Source organism: Canis aureus, chromosome 31, assembly GCF_053574225.1.
Source record: "Canis aureus isolate CA01 chromosome 31, VMU_Caureus_v.1.0, whole genome shotgun sequence".
Taxonomy (NCBI): Eukaryota; Metazoa; Chordata; class Mammalia; order Carnivora; family Canidae; genus Canis; species Canis aureus.
This window is the reverse complement of record NC_135641.1, coordinates 16,306,619-16,327,709: the sequence shown is the minus strand read 5'-3', so window position 1 is coordinate 16,327,709 and position 21,091 is coordinate 16,306,619. Positions and strand designations below refer to the sequence as shown.

Sequence of the window (21,091 nt, the reverse complement as noted above, 5' to 3'; positions counted from 1 at the left end):
CCTGCGGGCGGCTCTCCCCACTGCCCGTGACCCCTCCCAGATGGCAGCTGCATTGTAATGAGCTAATTAAATGAAAGACTTCATTGATTCTAAGCGGCAATTTGCTGCTGGTTCAGCCATTAAGCATATAATGGGCATTTTAGGAGCCGGTGAGCCGAATTCCTGCTGGACGTGCCCTGTGGCGTTGGGCTCCGGCAGCTGGCCGGAACCTGGATGGACACAGGCAGGAATGTGGCTCCTATTCGGGGCGGGTCACCGCGACCGCCCGTCATCAGGTCACTGTGAAAATCTGACACGGGGTGGAGGCCATGTCTCTGTCCACAATCCACAACACTGCCTCTGCTGCAACCCCACTGGGCACCCTGGGCCCCTGGGAGGCTGAGGGAGTGGGCACGAGGGGCAGGTGCCTCACCCCTGCCCCCTCACCACACACCCAGCACCTCTGTCCACGCTGCAGACACCATGTGCTATGCTGAGCTGGGCCATCCAGACTCTGACGGGGGCAGGGAAGATCCCAATTTCCTCCCAACCCTTGTTGGCTTTACCTCCAAAAACAGAAGGGCCCAGCACAGGTGAGCCTGAACAGTAACGCAGAGCACCTCCTGGGGACCCTCAGTGCTGGGGCCGCCACTGGTGGCCTGTCCCGGAGCCTGAGCCACAAACACAGGGAAAGGCCAGGTGCCACCTGGGCGGCTGTGACCTCGGGAAGCAATTAGGTGGTGCAGCCTCACACCTCAAAATGGCCCTGTGTTTGCGGGGGAGAAGCCTAACCCTACAGGTCGGAAGGGCAGAGAACGTCTGGGCCTTTGGGGAGCCCGCTGGCTTTCCCTGCATGCCTTGCCAGGGGAGAGGGCAGCGGCCCCCACCCTGCTGTGCCCACCAGGGGCCCAGCTGCGGCTCTGCAGGCCACTCTGCAGGCCGCTCCGACTCCCAGCTCCTGGCATAAACTCCAGCTCAGGAAACATGAGGTGCTAATGCAGGTGGTGCAGGTGGTGCACACTCGCAGGACAGACAAGATGGAGCCCCAGGAACAGGAGAGAACCAAGTGGAAGTGCAGCGGGAAGGCGTAGACAGCAGCACGAGGAGGGAGGTGCGGGCCTTCCACCAGCAGGCCCACAGGCAATTGCTGAGGCCGGGAGGGTCACAGCTAATTAAGCACAGACGGCCTGGCTGCAGGACGGTAAGGACAGGGGAGCACATGCTTTTAGTTCTAATTACAAACACTCTGACGGATGTCGAAGGTCAGGAGGCGCCAGCCGGCCACCATTCCTGCAATGGTCGCTGGACAGGGCGGGTGCTGGAGGCTCGGGAAGGTCATTGTGGGTGGGGCTGGGTGCCCCCCAGGACATGCCTGGGTGCCCAGGGCCCAGGGTCAGGCCCTACGAGGCCACTGCCTCCAAGGATCTCCCAACAAAATTTAGCTGAGTCCACGCAAATGCAGCAGCACAGTAAATCCTTTGGTTTTACTTTAACGCGTACGAGCTTTGGTAAATTCCACGCGGCCTGACAGAGTCAGCAGATGGAGCAGCGGAACCCGTCCCCGAGAAGCCCGGGAGCACCTGGCACATGCAGGGGACCCGCTGCACTCGGGAGGACAAGCAGGTCAGGGCCCCTCATGGTCACACAGACGCACACACGTCCTGTCCCAGGATGGGACTGCCTCTGAGCCCCCTCCCCACCACTTGTGAGGACAGGAGCCGACCTGCTCACTCTGATCTGTGCCCCAGCCCAAGGCAGGAGTTAGAGTAAATGTGTCAGCTGCTGGCCCAGGCCAGGAGGTGGAGATATTCATAGTGTCCTCAAATACTGCCTAGCGACCTAGCTGAGCCCACACCTCCTGCCTGCGACGATGTTGTGGATGAGCGCTCAGAGGGTTGTCGGTGAGGGGCCTGGCCGCTCCCCAGGGAGGGCCTGCTTCCGGGACCCTGAGGACAGCTCCCAGAGCAGTGGAGCCCTTTCAGGACTGGCCCTTCTGCTCACAAACCACAAAACACTTTAAACATCGTACGCCTACAAAACTCAAGCACACTTTGTCAATTTTGTTTTCTTTTTAAAGATTTTATTTATTTATTCATAGAGACAGAGAGAGAGGCATAGACACAGGCACAGGGAGAAGCAGGCATCGTACAGAGAGCCTGACGTGGGACTCGATCCAGGGTCTCTGGGATCACGCCCTGGGCTGCAGGTGGCACTAAACCGCTGCGCCACCGGGGCTGCCCCACTTTGTCAATTTTTTAATTAAAAAAATGAAAATTGTTACTAGCTTCCGAGGAAGCATCATATTCTTTCATTCTGAGCCATCATGAGTAACAGAAGTGAGAACAGAAGGAAGGTGGGCCCTGGCCGGCTTCAAGCACTGGAGGGAGACCCAGAGCGGCGTTTGGATTTCAAACAAAACTGTCCTCCTGTGTTGAGAGGCGTCCACCCCAGAGGCTGTCCCTCGTAGGGCAGGTGGGGCAGTAACACCGCACACCGGGGGTCCTTGATAATCTCACATCTAAATACACACATTCCTAACAGCAAACAGTAAGTGTTGTCAAGCCGACCCACGAGTGAACGTCCAGGTGGATGGCGTGCCAGAGCCGAGCTGAGCCAGCGCCGGCAGGCCATCCCCACCAGTCCTCCTCTCTGAGCATCCTCCCCTCCTCAACCCTCCTGGCCAGGCGGCTTCTCAAGGCTCTGTGTGTAAACGATTATATACTTTAAGCTTTGCTTTCTTATGATTTGTGACTGGCTCTAACTTAAATGAAGATTTGAGAGCAGGATCTAGGACAATTATAAGTTTGAGGTGGGCACAGGTGGGGTAGCCCCATCGCACCAACCATCTGCGGGGATCGACCCCCCCAACAAGCACTAACACGGTAGAGAGACAGGCACACTGGAGGGCTCCAGACCTTAAGGGATGGGGTGGCAATGGGTGAGTGCCCTGTTTCCCATTTCATTTGTGTTTTTCTGACTTCCCTGTTCTTTATGGCTTTTTCCAGCTGGAGTTGTGGATTGCAGTTAAAACTCAGATAGAAACCTGTAGTCTGGGGCACCTGGGGGGCTCTGTCAGTGAAGCGTCTGCCTTCAGCTGTGGTTATGATCCTGGGGTCCTGGGATCGACTTCTGTGTTGGGGAGTGGGGGCTCCCTGCTCAGTGGGGACTCTGCTTCTCTCTGCCCCTGGTCGTGTGCATGCACACGCTCTCTCTCTCTCTTTCCCTCTTAAATAAATGAATAAATAAAATCTTAAAAAAAAAAAAAAAAGGAAAAGGAACCCGTAGTCTTACAGGATGGAGAAAGCGGAGCACACAGAAGGCGATGCCTGCTGCAGCTGCACAGTGCAAGGCCAAATCCCACATCCTATGCATGAGCTCTTCCCAAATTCCTGGCTGGTCCCTGAATTACACACAAGAGAGGCAGATCCAAACCTCTTGTCATCACAGAGGAGACATCTTCAGAGTTTTGGGTCATTCCTGGTCAAGCGGCAATGCAGCAACAACCACCACAGAAATCCATGCTCTCCAGAGGAACATAGCAGAATACAGAGTCTCTACAGTGTATGAGCCACAGTGTTCCGGGAACAATCCGAAATTATATGAAGAAACAGGAAAATGGGACCCATATGTCAGTGAAGATCTCAAGATGATCCATACACTGGATTCTGTAGTCCAGGATACAAAGAGCTACTGTACCTATGCTCAAAGATGTAAAGGAAAATATGTTTGTAATGAATTAAAAAATAGTAGATCTCAGTAGCAGAAAAGGAGTTAGCAATTTTTTTCTGAAAGAGCCAGATAGCAAATTATTTAGGCTGTGGGCTACCTAGCCTGCTCTGCAGCTACTCGGCTTTGCCACTGCATCACGAGAACAACCAGCACGTACATTAATGGATCAGCACAGCTGTGTTCCAAGAAAACTTTATTTACAAAAGCAGGTAGCTAGCACACGGACTATCTGTGACTCACAAAATAGAAGAAATCTAAAAGAATCAAATGAAAATTCTAGAATCGAAGAACTCAATATCTGAAATAAGAAATTCAACAGATAGGCTTAACACAGACAGAGATGAGAAAAAAGATAGTGAATGGGAAGTGAGATTGGTGGAAATAATCCGATCTAAGGAACAAAGATAAAAAAGATAGAAAGTGGACAGAACATCAGTGGTCAGTGGGACAGTGTTGAAAGGTCCAATATGTATGTAAATGGAGTCCCAGAGGTGAGTAGGGGGAGGATGGGGTGGAAAAATCGAGGAAGTAAGGGTTCCAAATGTCCCCAGTTTGGTGAAAGACATAAATTCCTAGGTTTGAGAAGTCCCTCAGATTGGATTTCTATTTGATTCCCATTCCCATTGATCAGTCTTCAAGTGACCTTGGAATAGGCCTGAGAAGAGCTGAGGGTCCAGGGCAAGCAGGTGCAGATGGGGGAAGGTCCCAGGAGGTCAGAGGTCAGAGGGGAGGGAGAGGGCTGCCCCCAAAGCCTGAGCAGAGCCCCCGAGTCAAGCCCATGGCACAGAGGGCAGCTGTGGGTGGAAGCTGCTGGTCAGCTCCCCAAGACCCTTTTTCACAAAACGGTGACTTGCATTCCAGCTGCGGTGGCAGCGGCACCTGTGTCCACCTGTGTGTCACATGGATCTTGGTGGCACCCCCAGCGCCCTGCCTCTGCTGAGGGTGTGGAAAGGGTGGTTGAAGGCTGGGACTTGGGGACTCTGCTTCCATGGAAGGAGCTGGAGGCAGGCAGGTGCCCAGGAGGTCAGACAATGCAGAAGAGGCCTCCTTCAGAGCCCACAGTGCTCCTGACCTGGCGGTCGGCTGGAGATGTGGAGACTGACCCCCATGTTCAAATGCGTTGGAAAATACACGGAAGCCAAGATACAAAGATGCTTCAGTCCGGGGTGGGGCTGGGGGGCTATGAGGGACCCTCAAGAGGCTACAAGGATTTTGTGAGCAGACTCTGTAGGGGAGCAAGTTCAGACCTTCTTGACCTTTACACTTCATGGGAAAATTCCAGTGAGGCCATTTTCTCTAAGGACATCTTTTGTGCAGATAACGTGTGGGCAATGGCCCAAGCGGTTGTAAACTGTGGCAGCGGCGTCCCTGCCGTCACCACTATCAGGGTGTTCCTAGCACCATTCCCCGAAGCAGGACTTTGTCATGGGCTGCTGCCCAGACACGCTGTGGCAGGAAGTGATGGGGACTATTGACTCTTGATATTGATGCAGCATTGCAAGAGGACAAAGGGCTCCCCAAGGTGGGAAGACCACGGGGTTGCCGCCAGCCCCGAGGGCCCGGCACAGATCCCACGTCTTGAGAAGAGCCTGCTGGACCACTGGACCACCAGACGGACGTGGGCCATTCCTGGAGGTAGATGGCGCCACCAGGACAGCCTTTGTTGGGGGTGGCTGCAGCACCCCTGGGTTCCTGTCATCTGCCCCAAACGCAGGAGGCTCAGGGCAAGGGCGCACCCTGCGGGTGGCCTGGCTGGGAGCTGCCCCAAGGCCTCCCCCGCTGCCAGGGGCTTTCACAAGCTATTATTATTTTATCCCTGTGGACTTGGCTTCCTTGTGACAAGAGGATAAACACAACCCTTCTGGAATGTTGTAAAATGAAAATCAGGTTCTCACAAGGAAGGTGGACTGTGGTTCTCCCCAGGCCCGATGAAAACAAAAGAGGGTAACGTCACTAAATTCCTATAGGTTTAGTTTCCTGGCCGGAACAACGGGAAGGAGGGATATGAGGGTGCAGGACACGCCCCTCATGGACATGGCATTCTACTCACACACACGTGGGCCCAGGTACAGCTGAGGGTGTCTCAGGCCTGAAACCCTCAGCTGACACGCAGAAGCACAGGAAGCAAGCGAGGGAAGGTAGAGGGGCCCCTGGCGGCATTGTCACCATGAGCAAGTCCATCTAGAGACCTGAAGACCTCTTCTCCATATGAGAGGTGAAGTGCTCAATAGAAGAGGTGAAAGGTGAAGTCACAGAGGTCTCTCTGGACACAGAGGAGAACGCAGGCGGGGACAGCGAGAAGGGCCCAGGGATGTTCAGAAGGCACGGTGGCGGCAGGGGGATGTGCTCATTATGAATGGCAGGGAGCATGGGGGAGGACAGGGAAGCGCCCCCACGAGGCCCAGACAGGGGCAGGTGTGTGGCCCTAATACCAACTCTGGAGGGACCGGGAGGGTCGTGACCTCCAGACCCATGCCAGAGGCCATTGGGCTGTGGTGACACCTAGATGTCAGTGCTTGGCTGCATGGCCAGTCCGCAAAGTAACAGGGGAAAAGCCACCTGTGGCAGGGAAGGAACCATAGAGGTGCCCCCAGGACACAAGGCCTGCAATCCAGGGGAGAGGTGCCCGGTGTTCAGGGATGGGGAGGAGCACCGTGCTGGGCGCCCCGGACAGGAGAAGCCTGGGAACCCTCGAGACTGCCCTGCACAGCAGCCCGGAGCCTGAAGCTCGAGACAGGATCATTGAGATCCATGCAAAACTGCGCCAATGACAGCACTCACTGACTTCACATAACATAAAGGCTGTCCTGGAAATGGAAAATGGTCCCACATGATCTCACGGCTCCGGAGACAGTCCCTGTGGTCATAGCGTCCAGCCAGCACTGAAATTCGGGTGGAAAACCCCAGAACTTAGAGAGCATGCAGGTGGGGGCAGGGCGGGCTTTCTGTGTCGACCCTCTGGCCGGAGCCCCACAGCCCGCAAGCTCACAGTACGTCCCTCCTGCCTCAGGCACCCACGGGCATGGTCTTGGCCACAGAACCCAGCATGCCCGACACATGGCAGCGAGGCCAGGAGCACAGGGAGCAGGTGGGCCTCGAGGGCAGGGGCAGGGCCGCTCACAGACAACGGGATCCTCCATGCGGGAAATCCCATGTGTGATGAGAGAGCAGGGCTGCGGGACACACCGTCTACCCCTTCCCTACAAACCAGCAATGAAGGTTCGGAATCTAAAACACAAGGTCATTTATGTCATCACTATAAAAAAAAACAAAAAAAATTTTAAAACCCTTTAGTTACAAATCTAACAAAACAAGTACAGGACCCATATGAGGAACACATCACAGAAGACTTCTGTACATGGACAGATGCCCCACATGCGTGGGTTGGAAGACTTGACTGGGTCACGCTGTCCATTCTTCCCGGCAGGACCCATGGACACAGGGCAATCCCAATAAAAATCCCAGCCGGTTATTTTATCATATGGAGACACGGGAGGCCCAGGACGGCTGGCCCAGCATCAGTGAGAACAACAAAGTGCAGGACCGACACCCCGGCTTCCAGATCCCACAGAAGCATGGGGACAGGGCAGCCCGGTGCTCCTGAAGGCACAGACCTACAGACAGACCCACGGACACACAGTCCCTGACCTTCAACATGGGGCAGAGGCAGCACAGCCGAGCCAAGACCACGTCTTCAATGAGGGGCGTCCACGTGCAGAGAAGTGAATCTGGACGCAGGCCCTACAGCCTCACGGTAACGACTCACAACAGGCCACACACCTCGCCATGAAATGCAAACCCATCGGTCTCCTGGAGGGTAGTGTAAGAGGACACCTAGAAGACTCTGGGGTCGGGGAGGACTTTTAGATGCGCCACCATGGACGGGTCCCTGAAGGAAGGAACTGGGAAGCTGGACCTCCCTGAACGTAAACACCTCTGCTCTCGGAACGACAGTGACAGCTCCCAAGCCACAGACGGGGAGGAAATATCTGCTAAAGACACGTATGCTGAAGGATCTGTATCCCGAATACACGAGGAACTCAAACCCCAGTAAGAAAACAAACTACTCACTTGAAAACTGGGCCCAAAATCTAAACAGACACGTAATCAAAGAAGATACGCAGGTGGGAAGTGAGCACACTGAAGGTGCGCAGTGCCAGCCGTAGTCAGGGAATGCAAATTAAAACAACACGGTGCCTCTGCACCTCTATCGGGACAATCAAAACCCAAACCCTGCCAACAGCTGATGCTGGCTGGGACGTGGCGCAGCAGGAACTCCGATGCTTTGCTGCTGGGAGTGCAACACGGTGCAGCCACGGGGGAGGAGAGTCTGGTGGTTTCCTGCAGACCTGCACAAACCCTAACCCACAGCCACACTCCTCGGCATTTACACCAAGGAAATGAGACCTGACGTCTACATGGGAGCCTGCGTATGCACGTTCAGAGCAGCTCTGTTTGTAACAGCCAGACCCTGGGAGCAAGCAGGCCGTTCTCCAGGGCTTGATGGGTAAATGGACTCTGCGACCCACAGATGGAGTATCGTTCAGCCCTGAAAGGGGAGCTACCAAGACGGGAAAACACTGCAGGCTACTTAGGGGGAGACGTCAGTCTGAGAAGGCTGCGGTCTGGATCCTCACACAGCAGGACAGCTAGTCTACGACATTCCAGAAAAGGCAAAACTATGGAGGCAGGAAAGAGCCCCACGGCTGCCAGGGTCGGGGAGCGAGGTGGCGTGGGGCAGGCAGGGTACTTGATGCTGTAACGAGGGGCACATGTCCGCACACTTTGTGTGAACGCCCACGGTGCACCCAGATGTCAGCTACGGACGGAGTAAAATACTGGCATTGGCTCATCGATTGCGGCCCGTGTATCACAGCAACGCCAGACGGTAACAAGGTGGGGGCCGCAGGTGGGTACGCAGTGCTATCTGCTCACTTATTTTGTACGTTTACACCTTTCCTAAACACACAGCGTCTACTAATCTTTGAAGATCGGCATTGCCGAAGCTGTGCTGGGTGCGCCTCGGGGGTGACGTGGCCTCAAAGGTGACAGGTGGTGAGGCCAGGGACAGAAGGGACAGCACATCAAGGCTGAGGGGTGGGAGGTGGGCAGGCCAGGAAGCACGCCATTTGCCCGTAGGGAGAACCCGGCGTGAACAGCCTGTGGCCTCATGCCGACCTGTCAGCGGTCTGTACTCACCCTGCAAGGTTTCAGGGACATTTGTTGGGTGATCATGTGCGGGTGTAAGCACGTGTGACTGCAAGCTGTGCGAGCAAGCACATGTGGGCAGGACTGTGAGCACAGGCGGGGGAGGCGCCTGCCATCCTGAGCTCCAGGCCCACCTGTGGCTCCAGATCCGAGCCCGGGTGAGATGCCTGCCCGCCCGCCCAGGGGGACAGCTGGGTGCTCCTTCGTGATGGGTCAGGATGGGCCTTCCTGAGGGACACGGTCTGCCTGTCAACCCGTGGCCACACGCCTCTGCCGGGATGCGGGTATCACACATCAGCCACCCTGCCCCGTCCCCTCCCTGCTGGGACAGAGGCTCCCCAGACATTGCCTGACAGGTGCCCGTCCCAGAACACGAGCCGCATGGGAGGCAACGATTCTAAGGTCTCCCTCAATGCTGTGACCCGCATGCCCTCGGCTGGGCACATACATGCCTCCACAGCACCCACACACATGCCCCATGGGCCCTGGTTGGCCGATCTCAGGGGCTCTGATGGGCAGGGCCGTCAGCTCCGGGTCAGGCTGCCTGAAGAGCACAGGCCCCCTGCTCCCTCTGACGAAGGCGCAGACTGGCGGGATGCATCATAGTGACGTCCACAGGTAAGCACAGGGCCTGGCTCGGCTCTCTGGCCCTCTCCCTCTGTAGGCAGCTGCCCCCAGAACAGGCCTTGCAGGGCAGCGGCCTCCCTCCTGCTCTTCTCCGGGGAACGGACACGACTGTGTCCTGTCCAGTCTCCTCGGAGACTATGGCTCTGTGTCAGCCACAGGCCGGAGGTGCCGTTCAGGGTCACAGGGCCATGCCAGCACCGGCTTGGGAAGTCACTCGGCTCTTCAGCGATAGGTTCACACTCAGTGCAGCGAGAGGTTCACACTCAGTTCACACTGCACACTTAGACTCAGCTTCAGATCACGAGAAAACCAGGACTATAAACAGAGCCAGCTGGAGGGGCCCAGGTGGGGCCTGTAGGATGGGGATGTGCCGAGACAGATGCCCTTGTGCCCTGTTGCCACCGGAGGGAGCCACTGTGGGGAGGGGGTGGGAAGACCGTCCCAGGGCACTGCTTGGGGGTCAGCTTTCCCCACCGCGCACTGGCATGGCCTGGGGAGCCCATCCTTGTCCTCGGCGCCCACCTATGCCCATCCTGCATTGGCCGGTGCCTCCCGCGGGGAGTGTGATCCAGGGCAAGTGTGCGGCCAGGACACACTCCTCTCAGGCTTCCAGGGCCCAAAATGCAGAGTGCAGGGAAGGCTCATGCCAGCCGGGGGCTGAGGGCACCTCAGCCATCGAAATGTTCTCGGCATTATTGAGTTAATGAGTAAAGGGTTTGACAAGGGAGGCTGAATTCTCCACACCGGGGCCCTTCCCAGAAACTTAAAACTGCCTTCCTCTTCCAGTTTACCCCCAGAAAGGTTCAGGGGGAGGGGCCAGACTTACACCTGCCACCTGCCAGCAGAGGGTGACCATGTCCGGAGGCCCTGTCCCACACCTGCGCCCCGACCCCTGCTCCGTTCGCTAATTATAGTTTTTAAATGGTAGTCGGCTGAACCCCCGCCCCTGCCCAACCCCAGTAGCCCTGAACTGGACATCGCCAGCAACAGCAGCCCAGGGGGAGGGAGGAACACTGTTTCCAGGAAGAAAAGGTAACCTGGTGGCCAAGGCTTGAGGCACGCCCGTCACAGGGTGGTCCCCCAGACCTGGCCCAATCTAGCTGAGGCCCCTGCAGTGACAGGCGGCACCCTGCAGGGTGAGGCTGTGGAACCATTCCCACTCCCAGGATAGCTGAGGCCCAGGAGGCTACAGGGAGCCGGGCTGTGTGGTGCAGGGCCGCCGAGTACCACTCCCCCACCCCAACCCCCGACGTGGAAGGACCCGGGTCCCCACAGAACCAGGCAGGGAGGCTGGCTTCTCACCCTTGTCTGGGGACACATGCCTCAGCTCTTTCACGACTCTCCTGGCATTTTTGTTTTCACACAATATTGTTAGTTGACTTGCTGTCATGTCTGGGCACCGCGCAGGGTCACCACTGTGTCCACGGGTTGCCCACCAGGCACCTTTTGGGCCTTTGCATACCTGCAGCCATGTCCCTGCTGAGGAGGTCAGAGCAGCACAGAGGAGGGCAGCTAGCCACACATGTCCCTCAGGTGCAGCAACACACCCGGCAGGGGCCCCATGTGGGTGGCCCTGGACAGTCCTAGAGTCCCATGGACTTGCACGTGGATGTGTGACATAGCCAGGTCCCAGGAGCCTGGCTGGGCAGTGGCTGCTTCCCTCTGCTTCCCACCCTGGGCACCCTTGGGCTGGGCCCCGGGCCCCAGCCTCACCCCCAGGAGCTCTGATTCAATTGTCTGGAGCCACCCCTGGGGTCGAGCTGGACCCAGCACCGTGGGTCTCACCAGGCTCCTCGGGGGCCCACGAGAGTCAGAGCAGATGCTGACCCCCTCCCGCCCCCCCCAGGTACACGGGCAGCTGGTCTCTGTCTGGATCCTGAGCTGAAGGAGCAGGATGCAGGTGCAGCTGCCTCAGGCCGCAGGGAGGGCAGCCACTGTCCCAGGGTCTGGGGCAGTGGCCCAGACTCAGCCTCCATGAAGCAGTGGAGGGGCCGTGGCTGCCCTGACCCTGGGGGTGGACACACCTATCCCCAGGTCTGCCTGGGGAGGGGGTCCCGCCTGGCGGGGGGCAGTCTAGGGGGCCTGCTGGCTTCTCCAGTTGGAGAGGCCTCTGTGACCCTGAAACACAGCTCCCGGGAGGCTGCCTCCAATGGGATGGCCAAGGTGTGGCCTCAGCCCCTCCACCTGGGAGCCCAGCTGCTCCTGTGGGGGTCAGACCGGGAGCCCCCACTTGTGAGTCTGTGTGCAGGACTGGACAGCCAGCATGGGGACAGTCCCTTGGACCTGTGCATGTGGACGGATGAGAGGAACTCGAACATTCACCAAATATCCCCTGGGCACCTGCCCCCCACCCCGTGCCCCCTGCGGTCCTCCTCCTGAGGTGTTGTCCTGCTCGGGCGGCGCCCCACTGGCTGGCTGAGCAAGAATTGCACCCCAGCACCCAGGGCTTCTAACTCCAAGGAGCCGAAGCCAGTGGTTTTCCACAAGCTGCCAGAAAAGCTGCCAGAAACAGGCATTTCCGGTCCCATTCTGCTTTTACAAGAAACCCTTCCCCAGCTGGGAGCTCACAACGTTGGACTTTAGCATGATAGCTCGGCAGGTGGTGAATTCACCGAGGCTTCCTGCCTGATTCACTCAGGAAGGGGAGAAGCAAGGCCCAGCCCTCCCCCACAGCTCTGCGCACCCCCCCAGGCTGGTGCCCTCCCCCCCGCCAGGGCTTCCAGGATGCCTCCCCGGGCTGATGGCTGCCTTCAGGGCCACATCTGTGTCTGAAGCAGAGCCGGCCACTGGATGAGGGGAGTCGGGACGGGACTCAGCTCACCACCCCGTGCCCCTCCGCCCCCTCCGCCGGGAGTCCACACCTGCCTGCAGGCCCCAGCCCGCATGGTCAGCCCTCGCCACCCGCTGGGCCCCCGTCCTGTGCCTCCCCCTGGCCCCCTGCCCCAGCCCCTCTCACGCTGGCTGGCCTCCCTCCCACGGGCTCACCTCAACCGTGCCCCACATGGGAAGCCTACACTCCGCTACAGTCTGACTCCTCCACCTGGACTCTGACCCCCTGTGTCCAGCAAACCATGGGGCTCTCGATTCCTTCTAGCACCGATGAATGAACCCTTGGGTTGTAGATGTGGACTCAAGACACAGCCAGCTCCAAGGAAAGGCAGCGTGAAGCCAAGCCCCAGGCCAGACCCCTGACCTAGGAGGGCATCTCGCAGGACCCAGAGAGTGGCCTGGATGCCACCCATCGTCACGGTCTCCTGGCGGGCCACGCGTGTCAGGCGGGACAGGCCCAGCAGCATGGGGGCTCCAGGTGGGGGTGGCCCCGTGCACTCAGCCTCTTGGCCTCTCACCTGCTGGATCCTGTGCCCTTGGGTGCCCTGGCGACGCCCTTCAGGGCTCAGAGATCTCATTTCCCGGACATTCAGAGGGGAAGGCTTTGACTTTCCAGGTGACCTTAATCTCTGATTAGACCCTGGAGCGCATATGGACTAAACACCTCAGGGAAGCAGCCTATGAAAGGAGCAGGATGATGCCAGCATTACGATGCTCCTGGGGAAGGCTCAGCTCCCAGGGTGGCAGGTCTGAGCCACCCTCATCCTCTGATGTGGGCTTGTCCGTCTCGCTGGAGCCATGCACACCTCCTCCCAGAAGCCTCCTTGTGACCCTCATGACTGGTTGCCTTCCTGGCCCCTCTGACCTCCCTTCTACCCCTCCCCTGGCTGACTTCCCCCACCGCTGCTCCTCAGACACACACACACATACACACACACCTTGGTGCCTTTGCACAGGCTGATCCACGCCTGAAAACGGCCCCTTCCCCTCTGCCTGCCCCATTTGCTGTTCTGTGGAGCACACAATGCCATTGGTCCTGTGGCGTGGTCTCATCTGTCTGTCCCCCAGGATCTGGCACTGTTGGGGTCTGGGCTGCGTGGTGCTTGTGCATGAGCCCTCAAGTGGGGAGCACTCCTCCAGCAGCCAGAGTTGCAGCTGCTCAACATCAAATGTTTCGCGGCTGCACCGAGGAAGGAAATCGGGCCAGTCATGCCCCTGAATGCCGGGGCTGTGCTCAGGGTACTGATTGCCCGGGCTCCGCAGAGGCAGGCAGACAAAGGCGTGTGCGTGGCCTGACTGGGTGGATCTGTGGTGCCCTGCTCCGGAAGGCATGACCAGGATTTTGGCTGTCGGGGGATTTCTGCTGGCGAGGGTGAGCGCAGCTGGTCCTGGGGACACAGCCACCCCGGTGAGCAGTGGGGTGCGGGGCTCCCAGGAGGCTGTGTGAGGCTTGGGAAATAATTCAGGGATGGAACATCTCCCCAGGCCGACCTGGACGGCTGGGGTGAAGCTGCGGATGGGAAGCTGGCCTTGAGCAGTGCACTCATCCTCCTCCACCATCCACACAGGTGTGCGAGAGCGGTGCCAGCAGCAGGGTGCTGGCATGGATGGCAAGCACGACCTGCACACAGTGGCCCCTCAGCTCCCAGGGCTCACCTAGTGGAACCAGAGAACCAGGATCCCAGGAGCAGGGGTGGGCTCACAGGGTGGGGTGGAGTCTGGGCTCCCCAGGAATCTGGGGAGGCCACACAAGGCAGGGCCACAGCCAGCGTGGGAGTCACCCTGCATCCATGGGTCCCTACCCCCCACTCCCCTGCACCCACTGCTCAGGGCCTCTATTGCCCCCCACACACAGCCCAGAGGGCCCAGGAGCTCAGCATCCCCCAGCCTTGCAGGCCCTACGGGCAGGTCTGGGGTAAGCAGGAGCCACTGAGCCCTGGGCCCACTCAGCACCCCTTCTCCCTGCCTGAACAGAGACAGGAGACAGAAGACAAAGGTATGAAGGAGAGATAGGAACGGGGATGAGAGATAAGTCAGGTCAGGAAGGACAGGACAAGGTGCAGGCACAGGGTGGGGGCAGAGATCCGCCCAGTAGAGCACCCAGGCTGCCTCAAAGGTCTGCTCCGTGCAGAGAACAGACACCCTAGCTGTGCCCCCGGACCCAAGCAGGAAACTGCCCCCCGGGCTATGCCATGCTGCCCAAAGCAAGCTCCTGAGACCTGGAGACGCACACCCAGTGCCTGAGAGCAGCCAGCGGCTGGACCTGGTGCTGGGGCCCTGCACACAGCCACGTAGAGCCAAGGCCCTTCTCCAAGGGAGGCCGAGAGCCCACGCTGGGGCAGGGCAGGCGGCAGACAGCAGCGGAGGGACCTTGCAGCCCCGTCCCTCTTACGGCCAGTGCCACCCCTCCAGGTAAAACTCACCACCAGGAGGGCTCTGGACACCACACACCGGTCACCGGGGGAACATGCATGCTGGGAGCCCTAACTTCAAGCCCACCCAAGCTTCAGACCCCAGCTCTGGGCCTGGCAGGTGTGGCAGGAAGTGTTTCCTCCAACCCAGGGGGACAGAGAAGAACCTAGAGCCCCTCCTTGAGGGGCAGGTGTGTGTGTCCTGACACATCTGTCTGGAGGTCAGGTGGGGGCTGAGCTGGGCCAGGCCGGGAAGGCAGACACAGGTCACAGGCACCCGCACAGCACGGTGCTGTCCCCGAGCTGACCTGGGTTGCGACCCGCAGGGCGGCGTGGGGCCTTGAGGCCCACAGGACAACCTGTCCACTTGCAGGAAGTTGGCTGAGGCAGAGCCTCCCGGGCAGGACAGGAGGCTATCAGCGCTTCCCAACCTTTGCCCCACTTCCCTCTGGATATTTCAGGGTGATACCTTAGCTCCAAATGCCCATGGATTGTTTTACAGCCTGAGGCTAATTCCCCCATGAACCTGTCCGAAAAGTGAGACTTTACACCTTCCACACGGTAGAGGCTCTTGGGAGGACCCTTGGTTCCTCGGATGATGGGTCTTGACTCCTGGCCCAGTGACTGCCTCTGTCCTGCCAGGGCTGGGGTCCACTAGGGCCCACTGACTCATCTACCCCAGGGAGGATGGGTGGGACCCACTGGGGACTCCTGCTGCTCACACTGTCCTGTGAGGTCATCCTGTCCAGATACCCTCAGGCATCCTTTGAAGGGAGTAAGAAACATTCGGTGGAGGCAGGCAGGGGGCAGGGTGGGCAGTGCCCAGGGACCCATGCAAGGAGCAGGAAAGGGGTGAGGCTCAGCACCAGAGGCTCCTTGTCCTAAGACCAGAGCACATGATAGAAAAACCAAAGGCCTCTGTTCTTCACACCAGGAGGTAAGTGCCTCACATGGCTTCCCCCACGCCCTGGCAACACCTGGGGCAGACACCGGCCCCCACGGCTGTACCTGAGAGCACAGCTCCCAGGTGCCCTGGGTAGCACTGTGGAGGGGGTGCTGCAGTGCCCACAGATGTCCCAGGCCCCCCGCGGCCCTGAGGCTGGAGAGGCTGGACCATGCGCCAGCACGGAAAGGCTGGACAGGAAAGGACCTCCACACAGATGCACCGTGCAGGTTCCCAAGGCTACACTCCTGCCCTGTTGCTCCTGCAGGTGACCCCAGCCCCCTGGGCTCTCTTCCTCCGAGAGAGGGGTGAAGAGGGAGGTGTCGAGCCAAAGGGGAGGGCTTGTAAAGCCCCAGGGCACCAGGGGAAGGGCCTGAGGGTCAGAGGACATGGGGACCAGGAGAGACCTTCTCACCAGCACTCCTGAGCCTCTGGCCTGAGGCTCCACCTCCCCATGAGCTCCACGTCCAGGGCCTGTCCCCAAACTGGGTGTCTGACCAGCCCACCCACCCTGACACTGCCCCTCCCCTGGGCCTCTGCCATTGCAGCCCATTCTGGCCAGGGGCACACCAGGACCCAGAACCTCCCCTCACTGTCCACCTCTCACCCTGGACCCACTGGGACGTCAGCTGAACACCTGAGCCATGTCTGTCCCCTGAACCCCCGCCCCCCAACCAAGATGCCTAGGAATAAATGGACCCTGTCAACCCAGAAGTACCCCATCCAGGGTCCCCCTGCTGCCCCTCCTGCCCATTCTCCGCCCTACAATCAAGGCAGGAGTCTGAGAGCCCAGGTCTGCTCATGTCCCTCCCCTTCGTGCCACCCTGGCTAGGGAGCAAAGTCCTACAGGGTCTGTGGTTGTGCTGCTTTGGCCTCCGGTGGCCTCCCTCTGGTCTCACCTCTGGCCTCCAACATTCGAACCTCCCTCTTCCTGCAGAAGCACCTTTCCTGGTAACCCTGCCAACTCCAGAGTTCCGTCCCCAGGAGCTGCCTGGATCCCCACCCCCAGGTGGGCCCTCCACCCCATGCCCTGTGGCCTCACGACCTCCACACGGCCAGTGCTGCCAGCCCAGCCTTCACTCCCCGAGGAAGGTTTGAGGAGAGAAAGCCCCGCTTGGTCTGAGGCCCAAAGGGAGCCTGGTGGGGGCAGTTGTAGACTTGGGGGCCACCAGGGGTCCAGAGCAAGGAAGTACCCCACCCAGGGACAGAGCCCAGCCCACTGCAGGGACCCTCACCCCCCGGCCCAGCAGGCACCACCTGTGTAGGGGCTCCTGCTTCTCCTTCTGAATCCCTGAAGGGTACAGCAACAGGCAGGGGCCCCTGGAGGCCAAATGCTTCCAATGAGTCCTTCACTGAGCTGCAGACGCAGGGCTTTAGGGGCTGGGGGTCCCTGGGCTCACCAGCCACACTTCTCACCAGTGCAAAGGCGCTGCTTCCAGCAGAGCTTCCAGGCGTGAACTCAGGACTCCTGGGCCCAGTCACTGGTGGCTGTGACCCTGCCCCCTGGCCTTTCTCTGTCCCAAGCCACATGAGGTGAGAAGCTGGCTTAAAACATTTGTGGGTATGATTGCTTTGTCCCAGGGTCCCCAGTGTCTCGGCATCTCGTTGCCCAGCAAGGTGACACATGGCTGGAAGGAATCTGAGCTCTGCAGCCTGAGGGGCATGTGAGCTAAAGCCAACACTTGAAACCACTGGGAAGAACCTGGCCAGTGCTTGAAAATAGACGGAAACCCTCTGTTCCTGTGCCTTGAGACTGAAATACCTGACCATCTTACACGATGAGAGGGGTCAAAGAGCTTCACGAGCACGAACCCTGGACTGCGGGGTCAAGGAGGAAGCACACCAGAACCCAAGCCCTCCCCTCATTTGTGCAAAAACTGGACACACCACCACGAGGCCTCCAGGCTTGACCAGAAGCAGGCAAAGGTGGCTGTGAGTGCTCTGTGGGGTTTGGGAGAAGGGGTGCACAGGGAGGGGTCTGGGAGCCAGGGCAGGAAGGGGGGAGAAGCCACAGGGCAGAGGCTGTCCTACCTCCAGGCAGGGAGGGGGCCAGGCATTGGGGAGCCCCTGGGGGGAACCCCTGACCAGGCTAGATCTGGCTCTCCAGGGCCCAGAATGATGGGTGAGGGGAGCTCCAGGACCTGGAATGATGGGTGAGGGGAGCTCCAGCTCCCCGAGTCTGGTCCAGAGCGCAGAGGGCGGGCAGACCACTGAGATGAGGTGAGTACTTCCTTCTAACGCTTGGTCTATGGGGCTGAACATGAGCAGGTGGGTCTGGCTTATTTGCGAAGGTTTGGTTTGGTCTTTGAGCTCTAGGAGGCTGAGAGATGGCAGGGGGTGGGGTGCCGAGGTGGGTGGAGGAGGGACAGCTGATGAGCAATGGGGAAAAGGCCAGAGTGAAGGAGGTGGGGGCCGCAAACGAAAGGGCAGAGGTGGGAGTCACCCAAGGCCCATAGTGAGCCAGCAGGAGGACCTTGGGGACCCAGGCAGGGCCAGGGCAGGGTGTGGCCCAGAGCAGGAGGGCACTGAAGCTGTAGCTGGTCAGCCCCATGGGTCTTCCCTCAGGGTCCTTTTCATGGGGTCCTGAGGACCGCCAAGGTCTCCCCCAAGCCTTGACCTTCAAGGGGAGTCAGCAATCCCAGATGACAGCAATGGAGTGAGGATGTGGTGCTCAGACGACGCTTTTTAAATTAACATGGGTAGGAAAATGAATTCTGGGCTTGCCCTGACCATGAAACAGAGCCGGCTGCAGCGGGTGGCCACCCACCTTGGAGAAGGTGCCCTGAGACAAAGTCCACCTGTGCTGGAGACTTGCGGGCTATGGCTCTTCCTAGGAGAGCAGCACTGGGGCCAGGCAAATCCTCGGATCAGCCTTCCCGCAGTCTGTCCCCTCGGGACCTCCCGGCCACAGGGAGCCCAGCAGCCACCGCTGGAATGCGAGGCCAGGCTCCAGGTCTGGACGCCGGGGCTGTACTAGGAGAAGCCCAGCTTGCCAAGAAAGCACATATCTGCTTTACACCAGGGTGCTCCGCATCCCAGGGTTGGAACCCCAGAGTGTCACGGCCCCCTCACCCTGCCCATAGCATCCCTATGGTGCCTGCACAGCAGACAGCGGGCGGCAGAGGACAGCTGGCTGTTCCTGGGGGAGGTGGGCAATGTGAGTGTTGGGAAAGCCCAGGTTGGAGCTGGCCCCATCTAGAATATGACCGGTACAAAGTGCCAGTGTCAGCCCCCCCTCCCGCCCTCGGCGGAGGTGTTCGGAAGAGACCTCGTGTGGGTGCTGGAGTCTTACTCCTAGTCTCGCAAAACCCTGGAAAGCCCAGTGTGGGATAGAGTGAGCATGACACCCGGCATTCGGGGCCAGGTGAGCAAGGAGACCTGCAGAGAGATGCAGGGGGCCTTCGAGACCCAGAAAGCAGAACCCAGAGGGCCCTCCAGGGAGGCGGTCAGCATAAGCAGGACACAGAGCAGGTGGTGTTGAAGGGAGCACGGCTCACCAGGCACTGCCAGCGTCCCAGGCACCCCAAAACTCGGGCTCACAGTTCTCTAGTAGGCTGCCCGGAGCATGACCCCGCTATCCTGCTGAAAACAGCAGAGCCCAAGGCCCCAGGAGGGCCCCTCCGCCTTGCCGAGTCCCTCCCCTTCCCTGGGGAGGGTATCCTCAGGCCCCCTCCCTTGCCGTCCCCCAGCCTCCATCTAGTCAGTGGTGCAGGCCATCCTCAGTGCACCACCTCCAGGAAGCCCCTCCTGGTGGACCAACACGTTGAAACCTTGGACCTCAGAAGCTGTTAGAAAGCTGACCTTCCCATCACCTTGCCCGGGAGTTACCTGCAGTCCCCACTTTGCTGGCTCACTGAAGCAAGTTAAGAGAAATCAGACAGACCAGGACTTTTAAAAGAGAAACATCGTCAATGGAAAAATTGCTCCTATAAATAGGATTTTACTGGGTTTAATCTCGAGTGGCACCGCTGTCTTTCTGCACTGGGGGCCAAATATCACCGCGGCGCTTGCGGGCCACCGCCTGCTGTGTCTGCCCGCACCGGGCAGCCCCCACCAGCCCCCACCAGCCCCCGGACAGGAAAGGGGCCCGGGGCGCGCAGAGCAGCGGCGGCCCCGAGGTCTGCAGGCCTGGAGGCGGCAGAGGGCGGCGGGGACGCGAAACCCGGGAGCCTGGCGCGCTCCTGGCCGGGATCGGGAACCCGGCGGCCCGCACGGCTGCTCCGGGCCCGGCCAGGCTCGCAGCCCGCGCCTCGCCCCGCCCGACCCGAAGGCCTGGCCCTTGGGGCTCACAGGGGCGCTCCGAGCGCGGGCAGCTCCCGCGGGACGGGTTAGAGCGCGCAGCGGCGCAGAACCCGGGCAGGGCGGACGCAGGGCTCTGCGCCCCGGGGCGCAGGCGGGGGCGCGGGCGGGGGCGCGCAGACCCCAGAGCCGGCCGGGGCACGTCGCCGCGGGCTGGGACCTGGAGCCCCAACGAGCCGAGGCTTCTTACCGATCTTGGCCAAGCTGGCCACGAGGATCCACAGGGCGATGATGTACGGTTCCTGGACATGGTGCCATTTGAAGGTGACGACCTGGAAGCCCTGGCTCTCCCCGTGCGCGCTGCCAGGCTGCTCCTCGAAGGCCCGCGCCCTCGGCAGCACGCCGAGCACCAGCAGCGGCACCAGCAGCAGCGCCAGCTGCAGTCCCCGGCTGCAGCCCGGAGCCCCGCGCCCCGACATCGCCGCCGCCGCTCAGCACCCCGTGCGGACGCTCATGCCGCGTGGGTCCTGCTGCGCCAGGCGGGACGCGCTGCGCCGGAGCCGTCGGACCCTGGGGACCCGCGTCAGGCGGCGCCCAGCGCACTCGGAGCGAGGGCGGCTGGCCCGGTCCCCGCCCGCCGGTGGCCTTTAATCCGGCGGCCCCCTCCCGCCCCGGGGCGGGGCCTTCCCGCCCCCGCGGCGCGCACGCGAGCGCGGACACCATCGCACGCTCTCGGCACGCCCGCCAGGCCTGCACACGCCCACCCCGGCCGCCGGGTCGCCCTGACCTCACCTCCGTACGCGCGCTCAGCCCCCTGCGCGTCCCTCTCCGCCCCTCCCGCCCGCCAGCGCCCCCCTCCCGCCCTGCGCTGGAGCCTGGGCTGGAGGGCGTCGGCCGGGGCGCAACCGCCTGCTTAGGGCGTGGGTCGCGCTCCGGCGGGGCCCTTGGCCGAGGGCGGGGGGGGCGGGGGGGCTCCGGGTGCCTCGGGCGCCCCTCGGCGGCGGCGTCCGCTCCGCGCCCCGGGTGCCGGGCGGCTGCGGGTGCTCAGGCCCCAGACGCTGCCTCTGCACTAACACAGGATGGGGCTTGCGGGCCCGCGCTAGAGGCGGGGGCCAGAGGGGCCAGA

General features: G+C 60.4%; 1 protein-coding gene across 2 annotated transcripts in view; it reads right to left on the bottom strand.

The window, feature by feature from the left end:
• SLC9A3 (solute carrier family 9 member A3) overlaps positions 1–20,551 on the bottom strand; it is a 41,056-nt gene extending 20,505 nt beyond the window's left edge. The window contains exon 1 of one of the 2 annotated variants that reach the window (XM_077879684.1): positions 20,216–20,551. In XM_077879684.1, coding sequence (XP_077735810.1) covers positions 20,216–20,444 — 229 coding nt within the window. In that variant the 5' untranslated portion in view covers positions 20,445–20,551. The remainder of the gene's footprint in view (positions 1–20,215) is intronic. The other variant, XM_077879683.1, reaches the window with a different exon arrangement.
• Positions 20,552–21,091: the final 540 nt, after the last annotated feature.